Source organism: Azolla caroliniana, unplaced genomic scaffold, assembly GCF_043228905.1.
Source record: "Azolla caroliniana isolate FFs.n. ecotype wild unplaced genomic scaffold, voAzoCaro1.0.p SCAF_10, whole genome shotgun sequence".
Classification (NCBI taxonomy): Eukaryota; Viridiplantae; Streptophyta; class Polypodiopsida; order Salviniales; family Salviniaceae; genus Azolla; species Azolla caroliniana.
Genome location: NW_028230445.1, coordinates 12,074,378 through 12,099,446, shown reverse-complemented (window position 1 = coordinate 12,099,446; position 25,069 = coordinate 12,074,378). Strand labels below are relative to the sequence as shown.

Below are 25,069 nucleotides of genomic sequence, written 5' to 3'. Positions count from 1 at the left end.
CTAGTACATCAATTCAAATCATCTTACCAATGTACTTCACCTCACATAATTTGGGGCCTCAACTGCATTTGTAATACATTACAACACATAAAAGCACCAAATAATTGCTTGGATAAGCATGAGTAACTTGGTGTTGATGACTAGTTTATTCAACATGGATTGTTTGGAGTTCGGGCCTTTCGATGGTAGCCTTGATCGTGTGTAAAAAAGGCATATGTTACTGATAAGGAAAATAAATTGCACCAGCCGTTTGAGGAGTTTTATTCACACCCTTTGTGCTTCTCGTTTTTTATTAGCTTGCAAATTTGAAGAGTCCATTGGGAAGGAACACCTTCTCATGGTAACGTGGAAAATAATCACAATAACCCATTCTTGAGGGAGCAAATTTCATCACAATAACCCATTCTTGAGGGAGCAAATAGCATGGTATATTTCATCAATAATCACAATATTTCTTGAGTTGCTAGATTTGCATCTACAATTTCTGCCATCATTCATTATATAAATCAAGAAGACGCACCCTCAATTGGGTTCCAGGAAGAAATGCGATAAAATTATTGAACAATGGCCAAATTTTGATTGGTGACAGTTGAAATATGTTGCTACTTAGGGAATATATGTCTATAGCATACAACAGTGTTATGCCATTTGCATCATTGGGTGCTAAAATAACAGGTAACAAATGGAAAGCAGCAATTTCTTCCATATGAGAGGGCGCGCCAGAATTAAATATCTCACTATATCTTTTCATCTTCAATAACATCATGGCTTTGTTCTGTTACCTCATTAGGCTCGCGTAGAGCTTTTCTTAAACCAAGCACAATGAAAAGATTTGTTAATGTCAGCAGAGACTCAGCACCCCCATGAAGCCAATCCACATTTGCAAGGGAAGTTCCATATCTTATCTTTGCTGCACAAGTAGATGAAGACAATAACAGGTAAGAAGGAGACAATATCATGAAAATGAGGAAGAAGCAAGGAAATGAACACAACCAAATGAAGTGGAACCCTTAAATTGCAAAATGAAGAGCAAGTTCACATCCATAAAGTAGTAAGTTTGAAACTCAGGTAACACTAGCATAGATACGATCTATCTACAGCTCACATTGTTTTTCTTCTTTTGTTTTTACAGACAAGTTCACATTCAAATAAAGTAGTAAGTTGGAGACTCATGTGACACTAACTAACTAACTAACTAACTAACTAACATTGGCTCTAATCCACAGTTCTCATACTTCCTCTCGATCTGATCTGATCTGATCTGTGCGCTCTTTCTCTTCGAATGTTGAAGCATACACTTTTGTTTTTCAAAGGTGCCAGTTTTTTTGTTTTGTTTTTACGGCTGTCTGTCTGTCTGTCTGTCTGTCGCATCAGTCATGTGTGTTCATGTTTTGTTTTGTTCTGTTTTGATAAGTAAGTGTGTGGCAGTTCATATGCAGCATTTTGAGATTGATGTAGTGCCACGAATTCTTAAAACCCAAAAACCGTGGGTTTTAAGAAGATGCAGTCGCTACCAAAAGCGTGGAGAGAGCGACAAGACTGATAAAGCTTGAGATAAAACGTGGTCACAATAATTGGGGGAGGAGAGCGGAAATGGATGAGGGGGATGGGGATGGGGTTTACATACTTACCATAGATACCAGCAGGAACTAGATAAAGAGGCAGGATGATTGAAGGCCATTGATTTTTTGTTGGTATGCATCCATCCATCCATCCATCCATTTAGAGCCGATTTGCAAGACACAAGAAGAAGAAGAAGAAGAAGAAGAAGAAACATTTAAGGTTAATTGAGTAGAGACAGATTTAAGAAGAGACAAGAGGGAGGGAGGAAAAGAAAAAAGGAAAGGAATTGAGGACTTACTGGTGGCGAAGACGAAGGCAAGCAGGAAGTAGAAGCCAAAGAGGGTGAGCTTGGGAGCCGTTTTGGAGCGTGTGATGTGGAAGAGGAAGGCCAGGTAAGGGAAGAGCGAGGCGGCAAACAGCTGAGATGCCACAGAAGAAGCAGAAGAAGAAGAAGAAGAAGAAGAAGAAGAAGAAGGATCCATGTCCATGCTGTTGGGGGCCCATGGATCCACCAACACGTTGACGTTGTTCAAGAGAAAGAAGAAGGCATCAAAGCCCATACCTCCTCCTCCTTCCGTTAGATGATGATGATGAGCCACCACCACCACTCCTCTGCATTTGCCACCATAACCATTTCTCCTCCTCCTCCTCCTCCTTCCCCCTTCCTCTCTAAGTCTGCACATGTTTGGGCACCACCACCCATCTCCATCTCCATCTCCATCTCCATCTCCATTTCCTCTTCTTCTTCTTCTTCTGTCCTTCAACAAGAAGATCCCGCATCCTGGAGAGATTGAGATTGCTGCTGCCCCTTTGGCCACTGCCATACATACATATGTACTCCACTCCACTCCACTCCACTCCACTCCACTCTTTCAATATGTACTCATATCATCACCATCATCATCATCCACACACACCACACTCATTTGTCTCTCTTCTTCTTCTTTCTTTTTCGATCACATACATACCATACATATGTATATATTATGGAGCCTATACATACATACCATACATATGTATATATTCTGGAGCCTATACATACATACCATACATATGTATATATTCTGGAGCCTATACATACAGACATACATACATACGTACGTACATATGTTGGACCCTGGTGTGAGGGTGTCTAACTACTACCAAATACATATTAAAGTGGGCAAGGGAGGGAATCGCGGGAACGAACGGTACATGTCGCTCAACCAAGGGCATGTGTGATCTGCTGTTGAGCGAGCAAGCTCAACGTGGGTCAGGATCGGCTGGACAAGTCGAGAGCCGGATCTGGTGAAGACCAATCGACTAGGCCCAGATCGGATCGGAAGCCGGATCGGTGAGCAGATCCGTGCGGAGCAGGTAAGCCTCTAAGCAAGTAGGCTGTTAGAGGCTTACGATCCTATATTACCAGGAAGTTATATTCCTAGAAGTTAGTGTCAGTAGCTCAGTTATGAGCCTTTAAGTACTTGACCGTATTTCTAACCGTCCTTTATGGACTTCTATAAAAGTGCTCACTAAGCACATTTGTATGTACAAAGTGTTATTTTTTGAAATCGAGTTTTCAATGTTCTGTTCTCTCTCTCTCTCTCTCTCTCTCTCTCTCTCTCTCTCTCTCTCTCTCTCTCTCTCTCTCTCTCTCGTACTCTTTATGCTCTGTGTGTTCTCCGTTGTTCTCTGAGTTTTCTATTGTTGTCCGACTGAGTCGGTTGTGTCTGTTTTTAGCATCCGCACGCTAATCTTCGCATGGTATCAGAGCGCGAGGGTTGAGAATCCTCTACTACCGACGAGAGTTGTAGCACAGACAAACCCTAGACCCCGGTAAGAACAAACAAGAAGAAGAAAATGAACAGAAGCATGACCAGCTCGCTTCCAACCGAAAACCTCGACCGGAGCAACTACGCATCTTGGTCCTACAAGATGCACCAATACTAGCTTGGGCACGATTACTGGAGCTATGAGGAAGGTGTAAAGGAAGTAGCACCAAATTCGGCGCACAAGGATTTTCCAGTGTGGGAGCAAGTAGCAAGCTGAATCTTGTACTGCATTGCATCATGTGTGCACGACCAAATGTTGGGTTACATTCGAGATGCGAAGACGTTGAAGGAGGCCTGGGAAAACTTGAAGAAGATTTTCACCACAAGTACCACAGCCCGGAAGTTGAACCTCTGACAAGAGCTCAATAATATCCGACAGAGGGATATGATGGTGACCGACTACACCACCAAAATCAAGGAGATTTGTGATGCCCTAGGGTCCATCAATATGACGGTGGGCGAAGATGAGATGGTACAGATCTGCCTCGGTGGTCTAGCACAAAGGTACAGGCCGATTTGGATGGCTATTTGCACAAGGAGAAACCACTGTCATTCTTTGATCTGACCCTTGACCCACTCGCGTGGTTTTCTTCGACCATGAGCATCAATTGCAGGTCAAAGAAGGATGGTAGCTTCTCCCGGGTGCAAATTGTCGTCCGGATTGGCCCGTACTGGTGTGCTAGACAACCGAGGTAGATCTGGACCATCTTGTCTTCATCCGCCATCATGTTGATGGGCTCGAGCAAGTCACAAATCTCCTTGATCTTGGTGGTGTAGTCGGTGATAGACATGTCCCGTTGCCGGATACTGTTGAGCTCTTGCCGGAGCTGCAACTTCTGAGTCGTGGTACTTGCGGTGAAAATCTTCCGGAGATTTTCCCAGGCCTCCTTCAGTGACTTTGCATCTCTGATGTAGCCAAGCATCTGGTCATGCACACAGGACGTGAGGTAGTACAACACCATGTTCACTCCTTGCTCCCATACCGAGAAGTCCTTGTGTGCCGAATCCGGCGCTGCTTCATTTGCTCCTTCCACGTAGCTCCAGTATCCGTGCCCCAACAGGTACTTGTGCATTTTATACTACTTGGACGCATAGTTGCTTCGGTCGAGCTCGCCATGCTTCTGTTAATATCTTCCTTCTTGTTTTTTATTGGGCGTTAGGGTTTGTCTGTGAGTGTCACTCGTTGGCTGTTGAGGATTCCCAACCCTCGCGCTCAGATACCATGTAAAAGTTAATATGCGGAAGCTTAGATAAACCGGCTCAACCGGATAACAACACTAAAACAGAAATGAAGGTTTAATGGAAGCTTAAGAACGCACAGTACACGGGAGAGAGAGAGAGCAGAATAACATAAACTCAATTCGTAATAATAACACTCTGTACATACAAATGTACTACAGAACACTTTAAATTATACAAGTCCTTAAAAGGATTGATAGAAGTACTGACATGTACTTCAATGCTCATACGTGCGACTGACACTAACTCCAAGGAATATGCCTACATACTAGCATCGGACCGTAGGCTCCAACGGCCAACCGGTTCTCACTATTCCAGAGTACGATCCGGTTCTTTGGTCCAGCTCTAGGTTCCGGATACCGATATATCCGGATATTGATCCCGCTCTGGCTTATTCGGCCGATCTGGATCCAATGGAGCTTGCCCGCTCAACAAAGAGTTATATTTGTTTGCTAAGTCTAGCAAAAATATGAGGTGTAATTGTATCCATGTTAATAAAATGAGTTATAATTAAGATTTTGACCCATACTCGTATCTATATAATTGTTCTTAATGTAAGATAGTGAACCTTAGGATAATGTGATTGAAAAAACAAAGTTATTAAAGCTTTCAATACTTGTGTTTAAAGTTGATGCAATCTAATCCTTAGGTGATTCTCATGAGATCGAACTTCGAATGATAACGCTAGTTAAACTACAAGTGTATGAAACATGTAGATATTGATGAGAGGTGTTACTCCAAGGTTGTGCAACTAATGGGACAGTGTAGCATCGATCATTATCAACACACTACCCAAAGTAAGCAGCAATGGAAGACAAACAAACATAATAGTTTGATAATTGTGAACACACTATCCATTCTAACCAACAATAGAAGACAAAGAACCATAATATATGGACAATTATATATTAGACACAATCTCAATTAACCACTTTGGTAGTCTCGATGACCATTCACATCACCAACATCGACAGTCTTGAAAGTCTCCAAACTGACAATCTCCACATGTTTGTGTGCAACACATGGCAATGGGGATAATATGTTCAAGTAAACTTTGACCTGGAGATTGTCCCTATCAATAAGTCATGTTTCTCAGATGCTCAGAATCAGGCTTAAGGTTAAGTAATTCATGTTTCTCCATATTAGAGACAACAATAGATGCGCAAAATTAGGCTTAAGTTTAAGTAAATCATGTTTCTCCATATTAGAGTCAACAATTTATGCGCGAAATCACGGTTAAGGTTAAATAAGGTTCCCTTACGCAATAATTGAATAACATTCATATAGCTTTAACTTTCCGAAGTCATCGGTCAACAAACTAGGTGTATAGGAATATAATTGAAACATATAGAACAATGTAAACAATGGTCTACACGAATGGAAGAACCCAAAATTGATATTAGAACTTGGAATTCATAAGTTTACACTTCATCAAAAAAACAGTCTATTACATAGCAATCAAATCATCAACGTCATTATTGTCATCTTCCCTTAGAGAAGTTTCATAAGCTATCTATGCATTGTCTTCCCCTATTAGTCGAGCAACCGTAAGATCTTTTGTAAACTCTTCATCAAGCTCAATTAGCTCCCCCGGTTCCCCAGCTGACGGAGGAATAGGATCTCGGGAAGCCAGTTGAAACCGTTCCGTATCAGCGATGTGCTTTGCACCGACCTCCTCGTCCTGGTCTGGGCATTCCCACAAGGCCTTAATCCTCATATTTATAAATATAATCTGCTCCTCGTCCTCCTCCAATGCTACAGTATTTCTGAAGAGCTTCAATGCACATGCAAACGTTGTACTTGTAAAGAAATGGGCAAGAAGATTCAGTTATCCAACCACAAGAATCAGTATTGATTATATCAGCAACCTAAACCTAGTTCAAAGGATACATGTGCCAGAAAATAGGTCTAATATCCAATCTCCTTTGTTCGAGAACATTTCAATCAAGCGCATCATAAGTCGTTGAGGTTTTTGGTATGGGTTGACAAGTCCCCGTTCTGTCGTGGTGACATCTTGCAATTTGCGTGTGACTGTTGGATATACCAGCAGGTTTGAACCTCCAACTTCATTAGACTGCTCCTTGATTCTTTGTTTCTTTATTTCGTCGAAGTAACCAACCGTAATGTACTCAATCGCATTTACGAACCAAAAGTTCGGTCCTATATTCACGTTGGTTTTATCCTATAATGAATAATAGGTGAGTTAAGAATAGATTCAATAAATTAAGAACAAAAGTATGGTGAATGAAACTTATAAATAATCCTTACCAAGCAAGGTTCTCGATGTCGTGGCAATGAGATCTCAACACTTGAGCTGCCGAGTACCCTTGGCCCATGCGATGAAACACAACTATCCTCCACAAGGATGTAGTCGTTAACTCAACAAAATCTCTAACCATTTTTTCTAATTGTTTCAACATGAAAGGTTCATCATCGTATGATGATCCAACCATTTGAAATCCGTAAGGTATATCTGCAATCAAAAGTGTATAGTCTTTTTTTGGCACTTTCTAGATAATCTCTACGATATTGCCACAAATCACATTATAGTAGAGATCTTTTGTAACATCTTTCTTGTGGCTAAATTTTTTGAAGGAGCCATCTTCTTCAATTTCGTACGCCTTGACTAAGCGATGATCTTTTTCTTTTTTGGCTCTCTCGCGAGATGTGCGAGGAAGGATGTTGGAAAGTCGTGTATATCCTTGACTTCTCCTGGTTTCTTGCCACGACAAGGTTTCTAATAGAGAAAATAAGGCATCGACTATTAATGCACAACATTTACATATTAACAAATCATTATTATAAAGACGAATACTAACCCAATCCTTGAATGCAATGAAATACTCAGATAACGTTTTATATGAAGACATCAAAGGATAATCCCAAGTTATTGATCAGTCACTTGTTCCCAAGTTATACATGCAAGTTGTTTCATCATAACTTCTTGGATCTTCATATATACCTTATGACTGTGAAATCACCAATAGAGATTAGAACTTTATATAAAACCATAATTGTTTCATTTAACTATTTGACAAGACTTACTTGTTGAACTCAGTGACCATCTCTTCTAGGCTCAATTCTTTGGCCACAACCCTTGACAACACTGACGCCAATAGTTGTTCATCCTTAATGCCTTGCATTGCTCTCCACAGAGACAACTTCATGTCATCATCCGCTTCTTCAATTGTCAGGTCAATTTTCTTCGCCGCTTCTGATTTCAATTCGAGTTGGGGGTCTACTCTACCTTTTTTTTGTCGTTGACCCTTGACCTCCTTATTCTCCCACATTGAAAAATTTTGATCTTGAAGGTCCCAGACTTCCCCATCTCTAAAGGCTAGTTGAAACCATGATTCGTACTTACGAAGACCATCTGACTTAACATTATCATCAACAACAATGCCGACCTCACAAAGACATTGACGTCATAGTCCGGAGTGAAGCTTTACACCAAACTTTTGTTTGACGTCCAAGTACTCATGGTGGAAGAACCTTATCCGCTCGATGGATGGCATTTTTTGCTGGTAGTCGTTGTCATTGTTGTGGTCCCATGCCAAGAGTTTTGCCTCTTCAGTTGTGAGGCCCACGTATATTTTACACTCGGCATACTTGAAGAAAAAAGTGGTTGGGTGCTCTCTTACAAGTAGTCGCCGTGCTTCAGCCGAATGTGATCCACCAATTACAAAGTAATTGTATTGATCATGATTTCTCACATCAAAATACTCAATTGCAGAACATTCGTCAGGATCCACCATTACGATAAATGGTACAACTGTGGCATGTGGATTTATTTTCATTTTTTTCTTGAGATTTTGAACATGCATTCTATGTGGCTCTCTAATCTCAAGTTGCTTCGTCCTGCATTAACATCTACTAGTGGCCTATGAATGTGTGTTATAATAGGCAAATTGAAGACTTTCAACCTTTTCTCACCAGTTTCTTTTGCATTAACTCTCTTCGAATCTTGTTCTGCTCAGAAGACAAAACACTTGATGCTAGCTCAGCACCTGGTGTGGCCCGAGTTTCCTCATCATCTATTGAACTTGATGATTCGGACTCTAACATCTTTGTGATCTTTTTCTTTGTTGGTCTCGACTGCATCTTTGAGTCCTTTTGTGGGGCCTTCACCGAAGATGGCGACACATCCCTTAGAGTTTTTTTATATATGGTCTTAATGTTGTTATAAGAATTTGTGAAGTCTCGATGACGATTTTAAAAGATTCGGGACCATATGAATCCTTAACAAGCTGATCTTTAGACAGAAACATTTTTCGGACTCCCTTCGAATAGTCCACCATTATGATAAGATTGAGGGAATCGGCGGCTTCGTAGTCAAGGTGTAACAATCAGCCATAAGTAAAGGTTTTCTCTTTACTAAGTTGACTGTCCCCCTTCTTTTTTGCGGTAAATAGGACAACTTTCTTTTTCAAGTCGACATATTGCATGCACCACTCATTGTTTGTCAAATCATGGCCAGGTAGGTCCTCCCCACCAATTGCTGCAACCATCTCCTTTTGACTAACTTTGTCAAACAGTTGTTTCCTAATGTTGTCGTGAAAAAGTAGTTTCTTTCCCTTTTTCACATTATGTGCAACTGGTTGTTTTGGTTCTCCACTGGTGAGTTTTGATATTTTAGCTTAATTTTCTTCACCAAACGGTCCAAAAGATTCTCAAAAGACCTATTTAAAAGAAGAAGTGGGAAAATATATCTAAGTTGGGTCATGAGGATTAGATTTGTAGCAATTTTAACCTAACTGAACAATTACTAATACTACATAGTGCATTGTTTCTTTCCCTTCATTGAAAGGTTATGCTTTAGGTTGAAATAACAGAAGTCAATTCTATAATTAATTATCTCTCACTATATTCCGATGAAATATGAAGATGATCACTTCGACGGCAACGAATCGACTCACTCACTCGATAGTGAGTTCGATGGCTTTGATGTGCCTCTTATGAGGTCACCCGGAGTAAAGAAAGCTCTCACATCGACAAATGAGAAACTCTGTCGCTCCACCCGAGAGAAGAATCCGGTTAGTCGATTCGGCTACAACGACTATATGGCATACCACTATGCCTTTATGATGAAGGTGGCAGCAATTCACGAACCGGAGAGCTTTGCCGAAGCCTTTAAAGATCTGCACTAGGTCGAAGCGATGAACGAGAAGATGCAAGCTCTCAACTAGAATGAGACATGGGATCTTGTCCCTCACTCACCGCACAAGAAGTCAATCGGTTGTAGATGGATATACAAAGTGAAGTATAATGCTGATGGTTCCGTCAACCGCTACAAAGCTCGACTTGTAGCAAAGGGCTACGCACAAACACAGGGAGTCGACTATGAAGAGACCTTTGCCCCGATGGCAAAGATGACAACCGTGTAGACTGTGATAATGCTTGCTACAGTGAAAGGGTGGCACCTCCACCAGATGGATGTCAGGAACACCTTTCTTCAAGCACAACCACCTAGCTTCGAATCCAACATTCATCCAAAATTTGTCTGCCGACTCAAGAAGCCTCTCTATTGATATGATATGACAAGACTCGAAACCATAACCTTATGTTACATGGGTCGAACTCTTGACCATTAGACTATATGTTGTAATACGAAAGATATTATTTTCATTTAAGTTTTACTATAGAAAATTGATGTATATTCCAGATTTCTCTGGAATATTCTAGAAACGTCAGGAGTACTCCTGAGAACACTATAAAAGGAGGCACAAGGCATTATTTCGAACCAAATCGGTTCAACGCCAGTCTTAAGCCTCCTAGCCATCCTTGTATATTCTTTTCACATAATACATCGTTGTCATCATCATTCTCTCTCTCTCTCTCTCTCTCTCTCTTCCCCCCCCCTTCTCTCGAGTGTTCTACACCCTCTTTTCCTCTTAGTACTAATATTCATCTCTTAGTACTAATTTCCTCTCTGTCTCAGTACTATTCCTGACAATTTGAACCGATTTTTCCTCACCTCTTTCCTCCTCTTCCTTTTATCTTCTTACGTTTCCCTCCCTTCATACTAATATCTTATTCCTCTTTCCTCTCATCCTATGGCCATTGTTAGCGCTCAAGAATATCAATCTGTTTTCTCAGAGCTGCATTGCTTGAAAGAGAAGTTCCTTACTTTGGAACAAGAAAATCAACGGTTGTTGGGGGATCTTCAACACATCTCCTTAGAAAAGCACCAGACGCAACAACAACACATTGGGGAACTAGTGTTACACGTGCAACAACTCGAAGCAACCATAGTAGCGATGCAACAACAAGAACCTAGTATGCAAGGGATTCATAAAGAACCCAAGATCGGCCTTCCCATGAAATTCGATGGCACGTGATCGCAATTTAGAGGATTCCTTAATCAGGTACAATTAGTCATTCAAATGCGTCCTTCTCGATATCCCACCGATGCATCACGAGTGGGTTTAGTAGGCATGTTGTTAAGTGGCTCAGCTTTGGCATGGTTCGCTCCGTTGTTAGAAAAGGAATCTCCTTTACGAACAAATTTGAAGAGTTTTTAAGTGAGAATCTGACGATTACGTCAAGGTGATCATCCAGCCTCCGCATATGCTACAGATTTCTGCCTACTCACCTCTGATATCCCCTGGGATGACCAAGCACTAATGGAGCAATTTCGTTATGGTCTACATAACAATGTCAAGGATTTACTCTTGACCTTCCCCAAAGAACAAAAGTCATTGACAAAAGCAATCAATCGCGCTGTGAGATGCGACAACCATCTTTTCGAACCTACGTCTGGAACGTCAGTTCCAGATGCCAAGGGAAAGATCAGAACCCACCTACGCCTCAATGGTAGCAAAACCTTTTCCAAGGGAGTCATATAATGCATCTCCAATGATTACTCCAACTCCGATGGAAATTGACACTACACGTCGTTGCGGACCATTCGCGGAAGAAGTAAAGCAGCGACGCCAAGCAAATCGACTACGTCTTTATTATGGTGGACCAGGGCATATTGCAGTGAACTATCCCAATAGGCCAACTAGACAGGTAAACCAAATAGTTACTAGTTCTAATTGTACTAACCCCGAGTCTATTTCAATAGGAATATCTAATAGTCCTAATAGTACAAATAGCCCAAATCTATCAAACAAATTTGATGTCCTTAGTCAGTTAGAAGAAGAGTTAAACGATTAAGTCCATCCAAAATAGGAACCATTTGGTTGGACAACCCTAGATATGTGCAACCCATTAGTGGTTCCATTCCCTCAATGTGTTCTTAGCCCAAGTAACAGTTAGTACTAAAAGTACCTCTCTAGTACATGTCTCAGCACTCCTAGATTCCAGAGCTAATTCTTACTTCATGCATAGGAATTTTGCCCAAGCTCATCAGATATCCCTAAGAAAACTCCCATGTCCAGCCTCTGTAGTAGTCATTGATGGTCGTCCCATTGCTTCCGGAAATATCATAGAAGAGTCAGATCCCGTTAATATTGTCCTAAATAATTTAGCATGTGTAGTATCATTTAATATAATTAGTATCCCAAAACATCCCATTGTTTTCGGATTACCATGGTTCGAATAACATAACCCAAACATAGATTGGAGAACAAGAGAAATCCGGTATTGACAAACCCGAGGATCTACTTATAAGATTGTGTGAATGTTAATGTGCGGAAGCGTCAGACAGAACCAGCTCAGTTGGATAGCAACAAAAAATGAGATGAAGGTTTAATGGAAAGGTTTAAAAACACAGAGGAGACAGAGAGAGCAGAACATAAAACTATATTCAAAAATTAACTCTAAAACTTTGTGCATACAACGTGTTAAATAACACTATTTATACAAGTTCATAAAGGGCTACAAAACTATTGACAGGTACTTCAATGCTCAGACGTGCAACTGACACTAACTACGAGACAATGATTACCTAGTAGTCTAGGCTACTACTAGGCTTCCGATTCCCGCTCGAATCCGGCTCTTTGATCCGACTCCTCGATCCGGCCGGTTGTTTCCCGATACCAATCCGGCTCATCCTTCTGGATGCCGATCCGGCTCAAGCTTATTCAGCTGATCTGGATCCGGTTGAGCTTGCTCGCTCAACACTCCCCCTCAAGCTCAACTTGAAGTCGGATCGTGTTGTTAGTGTCTGCGGCAACCGGTTCTTCTACCCGGCTCCTTCTGGCGTTGCTCCGCCTCGCTCGTCCTGTCCGCTCTTGTTTGCCGAGACCCTTCTGGTTCTACGGACCTCAACCTCATCGTTTGGTTTGTCTGCTCAACAAGCCCATTTCAGCTCCCTTGTTGCTGCAACTCCGGCGCTTCTCGACCCGTTGGTTCCTTCGTGTTGGCGTCGACTTCCGCTGTGTCCGTGTCCGCTTGGCCTTTAGTTGATCCGGCTTCTCCGAATCTTGAATTGAATCGGTTTCCTTCGATTCATTTCAACTCTTGTCCGAGTCGGTGTTCTCCAACTCGTCTTCCGGTTTCAGGCCCTTCACCACACTGGACCACGTCCGGGTCTTGGCTGTTTTCTTCCGGTCGGCTTTGTCCTTCTTGACTCTGTCGTCGTTGCCGCTTGTTCTGACCTTTTCGAATGTGCCGACTCCTTCGGTCGGCTTGGCTTCCTTTTTCCTCTTGTCTCCCCCTTTGTTGGTTCTTTCTTCCTCTCCGGCTCCTTGTTCGGTGCCATCCGTTCCCATTCCTTTTCTCCCCCTCAATTGTGGCACGTCGAGATGCTGAACACCAAGCATTTCGGTGAAGTGTTGCAACTTGTCCGATCCGAGTGGTTTGGTGAAGATATCGGCAATTTGCCGATCCGTCTGAACATACCGAAGTTCTACTTCACCGCTCAAAACCCGCTCACGCACAAAGTGATAGTGGACTTCTATGTGCTTCATCTGAGCATGGAACACGAGGTTCTTGGCGAGCTGAATGTTGCTCATGTTGTCATAATAGAGCAGGATTGGGGTCGGGACCTCAAACCGTAGGTCTCGCAGCAGTCATGGAAGCTAGATGGCTTCACAGGTGGCATTGGTAGCGCCCCGGTATTCAGCCTCAGTGCTCGATAGAGCCACTGTTGGTTGCTTTTTGTTGCTCCACGCAACAATCGCGCTACCCAGAGAAAACATGTAACCGGAGGTGGATCAACGATTTGATGCATCACCGGCCCAGTCGGGATCTGTATATCCGGCTAGTGCTTCAGTTATACCATGCTGGTATAACAGTCCCTAGTCCTTCGTGCCGCTCACATACCGGAGGATCCGGTGTGCGCTCTGAAGGTGCTCGACGGTCGGCTTCTGCATGAACTAGCTGATTACTCCGACCGGGTAACTGAGGTCGGGTCGAGTGATTGTCAAGTATATCAGGCTTCTGATGATTTATCGGAACTGTTTCTCATCGCATGCCGGTTCGGAGTTGGGACAGAGCTTTTGGTTCCGGTCCAGGGGTGTGGAGACAAGTCGACACTCCGTCATACCAAACTTGTACAACATATTCAACAGATAGTGTCATTGTGAGAGCAATATGCCGTCGGGGGTTTGGATCACCTCGATCCCAAGAAAATAATGAAGGTCCCCCAGGTCCTTCATTTCAAATGCATCCGACAGTTGGGACTTTACTTGGCTGATTTCATTGAGTCTGGGTCTAGTGATGACTAAATCATCAACATAAAGTAGGATGCAAACTGGACCTTCTGGACCTTGCCGGATGAACAACAACGAGTCGGATTTAGAGGTCACAAACCCCATCTTATGCAACCGGTGCATGATCTTCGCATTCCAAGCTCGGGAGGCTTGTTTCAGATTGTAAAGCAACTTCTTGAGCCGGCACACTGCCGACTTGTTCATCTCCGACTGAAAACCGGGAGATTGAATCATATAGACCCGTTCTTCAACGTCCATCTGGTGAAGATGCTACCCCCTTGCCGCAACAACCGCTAGTACCACGCGAACCGTCGTCATCTTCGCTACCGGGGCGAAGGTCTCATTGTAATCGATTCCCTGGGTCTATGCATATCCCTTCGCCACTAACTGGGCCTTGTACCGATGAACCGAACCGTCGGCATTGTACTTACCTTGTTTACCCATTTGCAACCGATCGGTTTACAGTGTCAAGGAGGGTGAATGAGGTCCCATGTGTCGTTGGCATCTAGTGCCTACATTTCTTCCTCCATAGCGGCACGCTAATTTGCGTCCTTTGCTGCTTCTGCGTAGCTCTCCAACTCACGCACTTCCGCCACCTTAGTCATGAACACATAATGATGCGCCATGTACTCATTGTACCCGTACCGCGTAATGGGGTTCTTCAGGCGGGAAGACCGGCGTAACTTGGTATTACCCGGTTTGGGGCCCTTCTTGGCCAAGTCGGACTTCGTTCCTGAAGATCCACCTTAATCCTTTCCGGAGTCAGATTCGCTCCAATCCGACTCAACGTTGCCGGTTTCATATTCCAGCATCTTCTTCTTCCCCTTCTCTTTGCGCGTGAACCGTCTCCTTGGTTCCTTGCACGGGGAGAGCATGGAAGAGTCTCTACTACTCTCCGGTTCCCCATCCGACTGGTCACCCCGGCTCAGCCACTCATTCGATACACTTAGCCGGAATGAGGTTAGACTCTCCTCTAGAGTGCTGAAGTCTTCATCTTCTACCTAGACCTCCTCGGGCTCACTAGCCTCATCTTTCGGAATCGGGTCTTCATCGGGAGTTGGAGTCGGTAAGGAGTACCATGATGCCGTCTCATCAAACTCGACATCTCGGCTTACTCGGACCTGCTTAGTCTGGTGGTTATAGCACTTATACCCCTTTTGCTCATGCGAGTAACTGACTAGAATGCACTTCTCTGACTTTGGATCCAGCTTCCTCCGCTTCTCATCCGGTACATGCACATATGCTATGCTACCGAATAACCGAAGGTGTCTCAAATTCGGGTTTCGCCCGAAATACAACTCATGTGCTGACACCTTGTCACCGATCCAGTTTTGGATGTAGACGGCCATCCGGATTGCCTCGGCCCAGTAGAAATAGGGCATGCTCTTCTCCTCCAGCATTGCCCTTGCCGCGTCGACAATCGACCGGTTCTTCCTTTCGGCCACACCGTTTTGCTCCGGTGTGTACTTGCAGTTGAATTCTCTTTGAATTCCATTCTGCTATAGATAACTGTTGAATTGGCCGGAAAAGTATTCTTTCGTGCCATCTGACTGCAGGCACTTGATCTTCCTCTCCGATCGGTCTCCGTGTACAGCATCCGGTTGTCCAATTGAGTGGTCCTTGACCCACTCCCGTGGTTTTCTTCGACCATCAGCATCGATTGCAAGTCGAAGAAGGACAGTGGTTTCTCCCGAGCGCAGATCACTGTCCGGATTGGCCCATACCTTTGCGCTAGACCACTGAAGCAGATTTGTACCATCTCATCTTTGTCCACCGTCACGTTGATGGACCCGAGTATGTCGCAAATCTCCTTTATTGTGGTGGTGTAGTCTGTAACCGACATGTCTCTTTGCCGGATGTTATTCAACTCTTGCCGAAGCTGCAACTTACGAGTTGTGGTACTTGCGGCGAAAATCTTCCGTAGATTTTCCCAGGCCTCCTTCAACGCCTTTGCATCCTTGATGTAGCTGAGCATTTGATCATGCACACAGGATGCGAGACAGTACAGTACCCAACTCGATCCTTGCTCCCATACCGGGAAGTCTTTGTGTGACGACTTCGGTGCTATTTCATTTGTTCATTCCACGAGGCTCCAATATCCATGCCCCAGCAGGTACTGGTGCATTTTATATGACCAGGACGCATAGTTGCTCCAGTCGAGCTTCTCTGTTGGAAGTGAACTCACCATTCCTCTGTCCATATCTTCTCTCTATTTGTTGTTACCGGGTTCTAGGGTTCGTCTACGGAAGCAAATGCCGGCTGTAGAGGTTCTCAACCCTCGCGCTCTGATACCATGTGAATGTTAATGTGCGAAAGCTTCAGATAGAACCGGCTTAGCCAGATAGCAACAGAAAATGAGATGAAGGTTTAATGGAAAAGCTTAAAAACACAGAGGAGACAGAGAGAGCAGAACATAAAACTATATTCAAAAATTAACTCTAAAACTCTGTGCATACAATGTGCTAAAAAACATTATTTATACAAGTCCATAAAGGACTGACAGAACTACTGACAGGTACTTCAATGCTCAGACGTTGTCGTGAAGAAAACTGGCCAGAAGCGAAATCGGCAAAGCAAGGCGCATGAACCGGGCCTACACTTTTCCACACCAATTGATACCCTGTAAATAACTAGGAGTAGGACGGTGGGAGCAAAGAGACTAGAGGTGACCCATTGAATGTCTTGGGAATCGAAGAGTATCTCCGTCCGAAAGGACAGAGAATAAATTGATGAAAACGAGGGTGCAAGGGCAGGCCTCGACGGCCTACAAAAGGGGGAGGAAGAAGGGGGGATAAAATCATCATGTTTTGGGGAGTGAGGACGAAGTGCGGTGGGACGGGGACCGAGCTCTCTCCTCCATCGTTCGTCATTCTTTGCAAGATTGTTTTTGGACTGAGTCGCCTTTGCTTCGTGGACAGCCCGTGTGCTTCCGACAGAGGCTCCACAGGGCAGTCGGGCTGTGTGCGTGAGTGAGCATCGTGTGTGTGTGTGTGTTCGCCTGAGTTGGGTCCGTTGCCAGCTTGCCTGTTGTAATCGTTATTGATTTTGTAATTAAGACTTTGTTCTCTCTCTCTTCGTCCCGTTGTGTTTCTGCAAGCTGCTCTCTCTCTTTTCTTTCTCACGCTCCTTGGTTCAAGGCCCCTACGGTCCCGCCTCTTTCCACACGCGAAGAGTGTAACAACTCGACATATCTTGTGAACCTGACGTGAAAAAGGTGGCAAAGGAGTGAAGGATGAGGGGATCCGAGCTTGCTGAAGCTATGGACGCAGCCGTCGACCGGCTAGTGAGCGCTCGCGAGGGAACGGGTGCCCTCGACAGGGCCATTGAGTCGATCGTTGGCACCATAGGTCGATTCGGTGGGAAGAATGCCACGAGCTACTTGGAGGCCTATCGGGCCGAAATGATCATGAGGGATATCTCGGTGGACAGGCGGTTGTCCGGATTCCCTCGGGTGGTGACGCCGAGCATCCACGCAGAGGTGCTCAAGGTGCTAGCCGGATGCCAGACTTGGGAGGAGTTCGAGCTACGGCTCCTCGAGATGTATGGGTTCGATGAATCACTTCGGTTGTCGAAGCGAGACTTCATGGCATGGGTTGAGAGCCCTAGGAAGGGGAGGAACGCATCGACACTCCTCCAGGAGTTCAAGAAACGGTTCGCACGGCTGTCAACGCTAGACCGGACCGTGCTCGACACAAGCTAGGTACTACTATTCGTCAAGTCGGTGGACACCATGGACCGGGAGAAGGTGGGTCTCCTGTTGGAAACGGATGAAGGGCTCACGGCAGACTGGGCCATGGTAAGGAGGGTCTACTGTCGTTTCGACAAGCAGCACGAGTGGAGCGACAAGAGCTCATCGGCGGCAAGGCCGGTCCCGGCGAGGGAGCTCGAGGAGCCGGTGTCGGTACCGGCTAGGAAGGAAGAAACTCGGAGTTGGCTTGAGACGGGCTCAGCCTCGAGTGGAATGGTCAAAGGTCCCTCCGGAGGCGCAGCTCTAGAAGAGTTGTCGCAGATGGTGCGAGATCTCCAAATCGCACAAGTCCAGAGGGACAACGGCGAACAGTCTCGTGACCGAAGGTCGTCGGCGGGGCAGCGGTGCATGTGGTGCGACGTGATCGGCCACATCCGGAAAGAATGCGCAGATTTCGCCAAGGCACTCGGGACCAACGTGGTATACCTCTGGAACGGGTGGGTGCACGCGAGCGAGACCTGCCCGTTAACTACTCGGCGTCGGCGGGAATCCGGGTCGGGGGTGATGAGGCCCGGAAAGCGAAGGACTCTGGATTCTAGCCGCTAGTGCTAGAGGGTCTCTCCGGAGTATGGCTGAAGAAGGAAGAGGAAAACCACGCGGAACAACGGATCCAGAGGTCACCGGATGGGACGCGTGGTGGAAGAAAAGACTGGCTTCGTGGCAGCCGCATGCTAGAACTACGAGGTTCTGGTAGAAGACAAGACGAGCGCGCGGGAAAGGCCGGAGGGGGCGGCCCCTCACAACGGTACGAGACCCGGTTCGGACCGAAGCCGAATGAGGCCGCCAACGCCGGCACACCGGAGAAGAAAAAGCAGGCCGGTTTCCGGCTGAGCACCGAAATCGAACGAACAACGGACCTGCGGAAGGTCCTGGAAGAGAGAATTCTCGATAGCAAGGTCGAGTTGTCATTATGGGAGGTGCTGGGAATCGCCAAGAAGGAGTTCCACGACTCCATCGTGGACTTGGTGAAGCGGAAGAGGCTCTCGACGGAGCCGGAACCGGAGAGGCCGGTGGAAGTGCGGACGACGCACTTAAAAGACACGGCCCTAGAGGATGAGTTGGCGGAAAGCCACTACGCGAAGCCGCATTGGCCTAGGGCCACTACGGAAGCCCTTGTTCGGATCGACGACGTCCAGGAGCCGATGGTGGCATTAGTAGACCACGGTTCGGAGATCAACCTGATGTCCATGGACTTCTATAAAAAGGGGAAATGGCCGATCAACACCGAGCACGGGTGGAAGATACGCGCGGCGATGCGCGCTACAAAGGAGATGCATGGTGTGTGCCCGAACATACGCGTGAAGATCGGCGACGTCGAGATAGATCAACATTTCTTCGTGTAGGAGACTTCCTCGCACCTGGTAATTCTAGCGAACCGTACATTACGGCAGCACGCATGGAGACGAAGGTACTGGACAACAGTTCGACGTATGCGCGCGTCAAGAGCCAAGATGGTCGGCATTCCGTCCAATTCATGACAGTGCGACCCAACCACGAGAGGAACCGCGAGACCCTCGGCGGCGACAACCAAGGGGACTTTTAGAGAGGGCTATCAAAGCGTGGGGCCGTGATAGTCCGGACACCCCGGAAGAACCCCACACATGTATCATAGGTAGGAAAATTTGGCTCTCTGAAAATGGAGGTTGTATGATAACCGGCGTAGCTAGCCGGGAAAAGAAGCGGGCAGAGGAACGACTTCGGGCATGCGGAGTCCTCGGCCCTGAAGAGGAAATCAATAGAGCCATGGAGGCGGTCTCTTTCGACGACACCTTGGGGAGGTTACGGGAGATGCTCGGAGAAGGCCTTACTGAGGACCGGACGATTCCGGTATGTTCGGAAGAGATGTACAAAGTCATCGCCAACTTTGGTAATGGACTCGAGTCGAATCGGACAGCCCGAGTGGATACGAAGTACAAGACTGTGGACCGGAAGGTGAGGCCAGTCGCGGCAGCCTTGCCGGAGGGCAGTGAGTTACGGATAAAAGGGGTCGCGTCGGACCCAAGTTTACGAGATCCAGCCAGCATAGGACACACGTTCATCGACATAACGTTACGGGAGCTCAAGATCGGTGGGGGTGGCTTCCTACTGCCGGCGGAAGAAGACCGGTTTCGGAGAATGCTTGGAAGGCACAGGAAGGCCTTCACATTCTCGCAGGAGGAGATCGGGTGCGTAGACCCGACGATCGTCGAGCCAATGGTGATCTTCACAGTACCGCATGTGCCGTGGAATCTCAAACCGATTCCGGTGCCCAGAGCTCACATCCCGATGTTGATGGAGCTACTGAAGCAGAAGGTGGATATGGGCACCCTCGAACCGTCGAGTGCCCCATACTCGAATCGGTGGTTCACGATACCAAAGAAGAATGGCGTGTTGCGCTTCATACAGGACCTGCAACCGGTCAACAAGGTGACCGTCCGTAACGTAGGAATCAGGCCGACCATAGACGAGTTCGCGGAGGCCTTCGTCAGAAGGTCGATCTATTCGGTCGGTGACTTATACTCGGGGTACGACCAGTTCCAACTAGTCGTAGAGAGCAGGGACATCACAACAATGCAGACTCCTCTTGGCTTGGTGCGAATGTGTACCCTACCGCAAGGAGGAACGAATTCGGTGGCGCACATGGTGAATGCAATGAACAAGGTGCTGAGGGATTGCATCCCGAACATCATTATGTCATTCCTAAACGACGTACCGATAAAGGGGTGTCCGGTGGAGGATGCGGACGAAACGGTCGGGCCGGACGGATGCCGAAGGTTCGTCGTGAACCACATCAACGACTGCGATAAGGTGTTGTAGAGGCTCGAGAGCGCGCGGCTCACCTTCTCCGGACAGAAATCAGCGTTCGGGCAAACAGAGATCATGGTAGTCGGACACCTGTGCAGGCCCTATGGCCGGAAACCATCCCCGGCGAAGGTAGAAGCCATCTCCGTAATGCAGGACGACTACAGGTTGGTTACAGAGGTCCGCATATTCTTGGGTGCGTGCACGTTCTACCACATCTGGATTCCACACTACGCGCATGTCGCGGAACCGCTCTACGGGCTATTGAAGAAAGGGTGTAAATTCAAGTGGAGAGACAAGCACACGGAGTCGGTCCGGAGACTGAAGGAGGCGCTCGCCGCAGCACTGGCTCTCCGAAAAGCGGTTTACGGCAAGGAAGTCCCCATCTACGTGACGGTGGACATGAGCCCGACCGGGATCGGGTGGGTGATCAGTCAGGAGGACAAGGACGGCGTATGGTTCCCGATCCGGTTCGGGGCGAAGGTATTGAGCGAGCGGCAGCGAGGATACGCCCAAGTTAAGCGCGAGCTATGGGGTATCGTTTCGGCAGTCAAGGCCGACAAGGACTATCCGATCGGGACGGGAGTGATCATCGAGAGAGACTGCCTACCGATTCTGGGTATGGTCTCCGGATGCGCGACTTCGGACCTGGCGATGCTTAGGTGGATCGCGTACATCAAGTCCCTGAACCCAGAGATACGGTACATCTCCGGGAAAGATAATGCCATGGCTGATATGCTTTCAAGGGCGCAGTTCACCCGGGGGCTCCACTATATATAAAGAGGTTATATCACGTGCGTTCATGACACCTTTTATAAACCCCTTATACATATGGTTTTTACCATTTTAGATACCCTTCTATAAAAACACGGTTAATAAAAATACTCCTTATATTTTGACAACAACTCATTTTAAATGCCCTTACATAGAAGACACATGTATGCTTTTTACATGTGTGTATGTATGTATTATATTGTATTGCATATGTTGTATATATTTTATGTATGTATGTGTTATGTGTGTGTTCATATGTATGTATCGTATTCCATGTTTATTTATGTATGTATCGTATTCCATGTTTATTTATGTATGTATTATATTGTATGTGTGGTATATCTTAGTTGTATGACATGTGTGTATGTATCTACGTGTTATGTGTGTATGTGTGTAGGGGGCTCATGTCTATTTGCACCTAAATCATAGATATTCTTTTATTAATAAAGTCTTAAGAGTTCATTATTTGGTTTAATTCTATTCTGTATTTAAACTTCACGAAATTTCATCAACAATCATCATGAATACCCCATCACTACAAGAAGTTCCTTCAAATGCTCAATGACTTCTCACATCACAACATTATTTAACGAGGAAGAGATTAATATATAACTAATTCAATATGTGAAACTTATCAAGCATATATGTGCTACATGGGTCAAGCCACATTTGACATACGTATCAATCACACTATTGGCAATACAACATCTCTTTCTAATACACCTTTTCTTTAGATTATATAGTTTGCAACAAACAAACACATGCAAAACCAACTTGCTATAATAATGAAATACCTACAATTCAAATAATGTTTCAAACAAACAATGATTCATAAGATGAGAGGAAAGTAATATATTACAACACATGCAATGATTTATTTATCAATCTCCTTCCTTTACAACAAGTAGAAATGAGGACCTTGCATTCTCCTAATGATGTAGCACCAAGAAAGATGAATACAATGTTAGGTGATAATAAAAATCCACAAACACGGTCAGTGAAGATTAAAGTGGGTGGGATTCAATGAAAAGAAACACCCACTTGGCTTCAAAAATGTTCCTAATAACCTAATAAATGTCAACCTCCAAATCCAAAAAGTCATGAAAAGAATGAAGACCATCCATACTTATAGAACAAAAGGCAATCATAGGAAGAAATGCATGCTTCGACCTCCCTTGATAGCGAGCCTCAAAACAAACTCATGGTATGAGAGCCTTGATGGTGCATTCTTAGCATAACTGAACACCAAAATAAAAACTAGTTAGGTGTGAAGCCTAGTCTCAAGTATTGAAAACTCCATATCCTTAAATACAAAGATATCATCTAGAAAAGGAATTAAGCACAACGAGTCTTTGATGAAGATATCCAAGTAACTCAACATCTCCATCACCACAAATAGTACATGAATATTTGTTGTTGTGCTCTCTTATAAATAGCCCATTATTTTTCTTCCATTTGAGATAATGAAAAGAAAGCAAATATTTGAAGAAAAAACTTCAAACAAATGGGACAAAACTCCCATATTAGTTAAAAAGGAGTTTTAAGAGAAAAAATTTGGAATAAGCAAAATATCATCTCCCTCTATACTTTCCTTTCCAACCATTTCATTCTTATTTTTGCATACTTCTCTAATAGAAAGAAAGACATAGATCATACGCAAAACCCTTAGTCATAATAGTAAATTTTGTCGGCTTTTTGTTTCATTTTGACAATAACTAATCAAAAGTTAAGTCGAGCTAAGTTTTCTCCCACTTCAATGGCTTAACAATTTCCCAAATGAAGTCGGGGTCATTACGACCAAAGTGACCATATGTAGGGGTCTTCTAGTTATGTTTGTTTCTGCCTCTACAAAGGTCGAGGTGGATAGCCATCATCTAAGATCGAAAAACATTGGGATTAGGGTTTCTTGAAGTAAAACAATTTCTCATCATTTCGTTTCAATTTCAAGAATAAAAAGGAAACACAATGAATACATTTTCCTAAACTATTATACATTCCTTGACGAATATGCACAACCAAACTTGGATTCTACTAAGCTCCTAAGAAGAATAGTGTTCAATCTTTTCTCATGAATTTATTTGCATGAAAAAGGACAAAGTGTGCCACAATGAGTAAAGAACAAGGTTCAACATCCACCAAGGTCACAAGAAGAATACATACCGGGACAATGCAATGACGAGCAAGTCTTGTTGCTGCAACAATACTCTTCACAACTTGCCTCACAATGTAGCCTTACTCGAATCAAACTTGGTCTTCCTAGAGAAAGCACCGCCATCATGAGCTCCCCATGAGACTTCTCAAGACCAAAAGAATTCTTCTTGCTTGTGAAATGACAATAGCAAATACACAAATTAACATGGAAAAAAAGAACATGAGATGGAATGCTACCAATGCATGTGTGCATGCATTCATACATGCATACAAATAGACACATACAAACACAACCATGCATATGCAAATACACATGCACACATATGAATATGGTAAAAAATTGATATGGTACTAAATCAATAACCCTCGAAAAGTGGTTTGGATCCTAATGGCCACAAATTCTCACCTTCTTGTAGCTCATCCTACACATCCTTGCTTGCCAAAGGAGGTCACTTCGAAGAGGTCGATCACACTCATGGCTCCTCTCTTGCTCTCTTTGCTTTCTTTTCCTCTCTCTCTCTCTCTCTCTGAAACCAAAGCAACTCACTTACTATTGATAACTCCAAAGTGTAAACATACATAAATCCATTCATGAAGAAAAAACCCTTACAAATAAATTCCCAATAGCTACTATTTCTAAGCAACTAGACCCAATAAAGGGGAAAAGGCCGATAAAAAATGCAAACAAAAAGACGCTACCTCTACTCAGATAGTTGAATTAATTAATTTTAATCAAACAATGAGAATCCCATATCATCATCGTTGTCTTCTTCTTTCTCTTTTACTTCTTCCTTCTCTTCTACAATAGGAGCACCACCACTACCCCCACCCCCACCCACAACCGATGTTATTGCACCATTAGACACAAAGCCGCCCTTGTTCCACCGCCAATGATTACCTAGAAGACCGATCCAAAAGCGCCATAAGAGAGAGAGAGAGAGAGAGCTTCATAAGCAAGCGCTAAAGATTGAAGGAAGAATCAGCGGATCCCTCAAGGCAAACTCCGTCCTCAGAAGCAAGGTGTTGCTTAGCACTCCAAGAGTCGTCGCCGCTTCTGCTGATGAAGGTGAAGACGACCATAGATACAGGTAAACCTTGTCTCTCTCTATCTTGTTCCTCCTTTGAGAAAAAGGAAGAGAAACAATTAACAAAGATGAATCTCTCTCTCTCTCTCTCTCTCTCTCTCTCTCTCTCCAACTTTCTTCTTTTTCCCCCACTTTTTGCTAACAACACATATCTATCTAATCTCCCCCCTTTTTCTTCCCCCATTTTTTCAAACAATTAGTGTTTTAAAAACAATGTGTGTATGTTGTATATATGTATGTAGGTAGGTACATATTGTTTGATGGGATTCTCATTGTGTTGTGTGTATGTATGTATGGCATGTGAGTGTATTACATATT

General features: G+C 44.7%; 1 protein-coding gene and 1 long non-coding RNA gene across 2 annotated transcripts; both read right to left on the bottom strand.

Annotated features, from left to right (window-relative positions):
- Positions 1 to 554: 554 nt before the first annotated feature.
- LOC147859052 (1-acyl-sn-glycerol-3-phosphate acyltransferase) lies at positions 555 to 2,437 on the bottom strand. The gene is made up of 3 exons (XM_087325287.1): positions 1,862 to 2,437; positions 1,632 to 1,649; positions 555 to 910 (listed from the first exon to the last, which is right to left on the bottom strand). The coding sequence occupies exons 1-3, from the start codon at positions 2,385 to 2,387 to the stop codon at positions 738 to 740; spliced, it is 717 nt and encodes a 238-aa protein (XP_087181413.1). The 5' UTR covers positions 2,388 to 2,437; the 3' UTR covers positions 555 to 737.
- Positions 2,438 to 22,395: 19,958 nt separating this feature from the next.
- On the bottom strand, positions 22,396 to 24,836 carry LOC147859051 (uncharacterized). Its single transcript, XR_015530396.1, has 4 exons — positions 24,565 to 24,836; positions 24,073 to 24,193; positions 23,676 to 23,836; positions 22,396 to 22,753 (listed from the first exon to the last, which is right to left on the bottom strand). It is a non-coding gene; the product is annotated as an uncharacterized LOC147859051 (long non-coding RNA).
- Between the last annotated feature and the right edge of the window lie 233 nt (positions 24,837 to 25,069).

Bases quoted from the DNA above. Each gene is read 5' to 3' on its own strand.
- LOC147859052 (XM_087325287.1), bottom strand. From the start codon at position 2,387: ATGGCAGTGGCCAAAGGGGCAGCAGCAATCTCAATCTCTCCAGGATGC.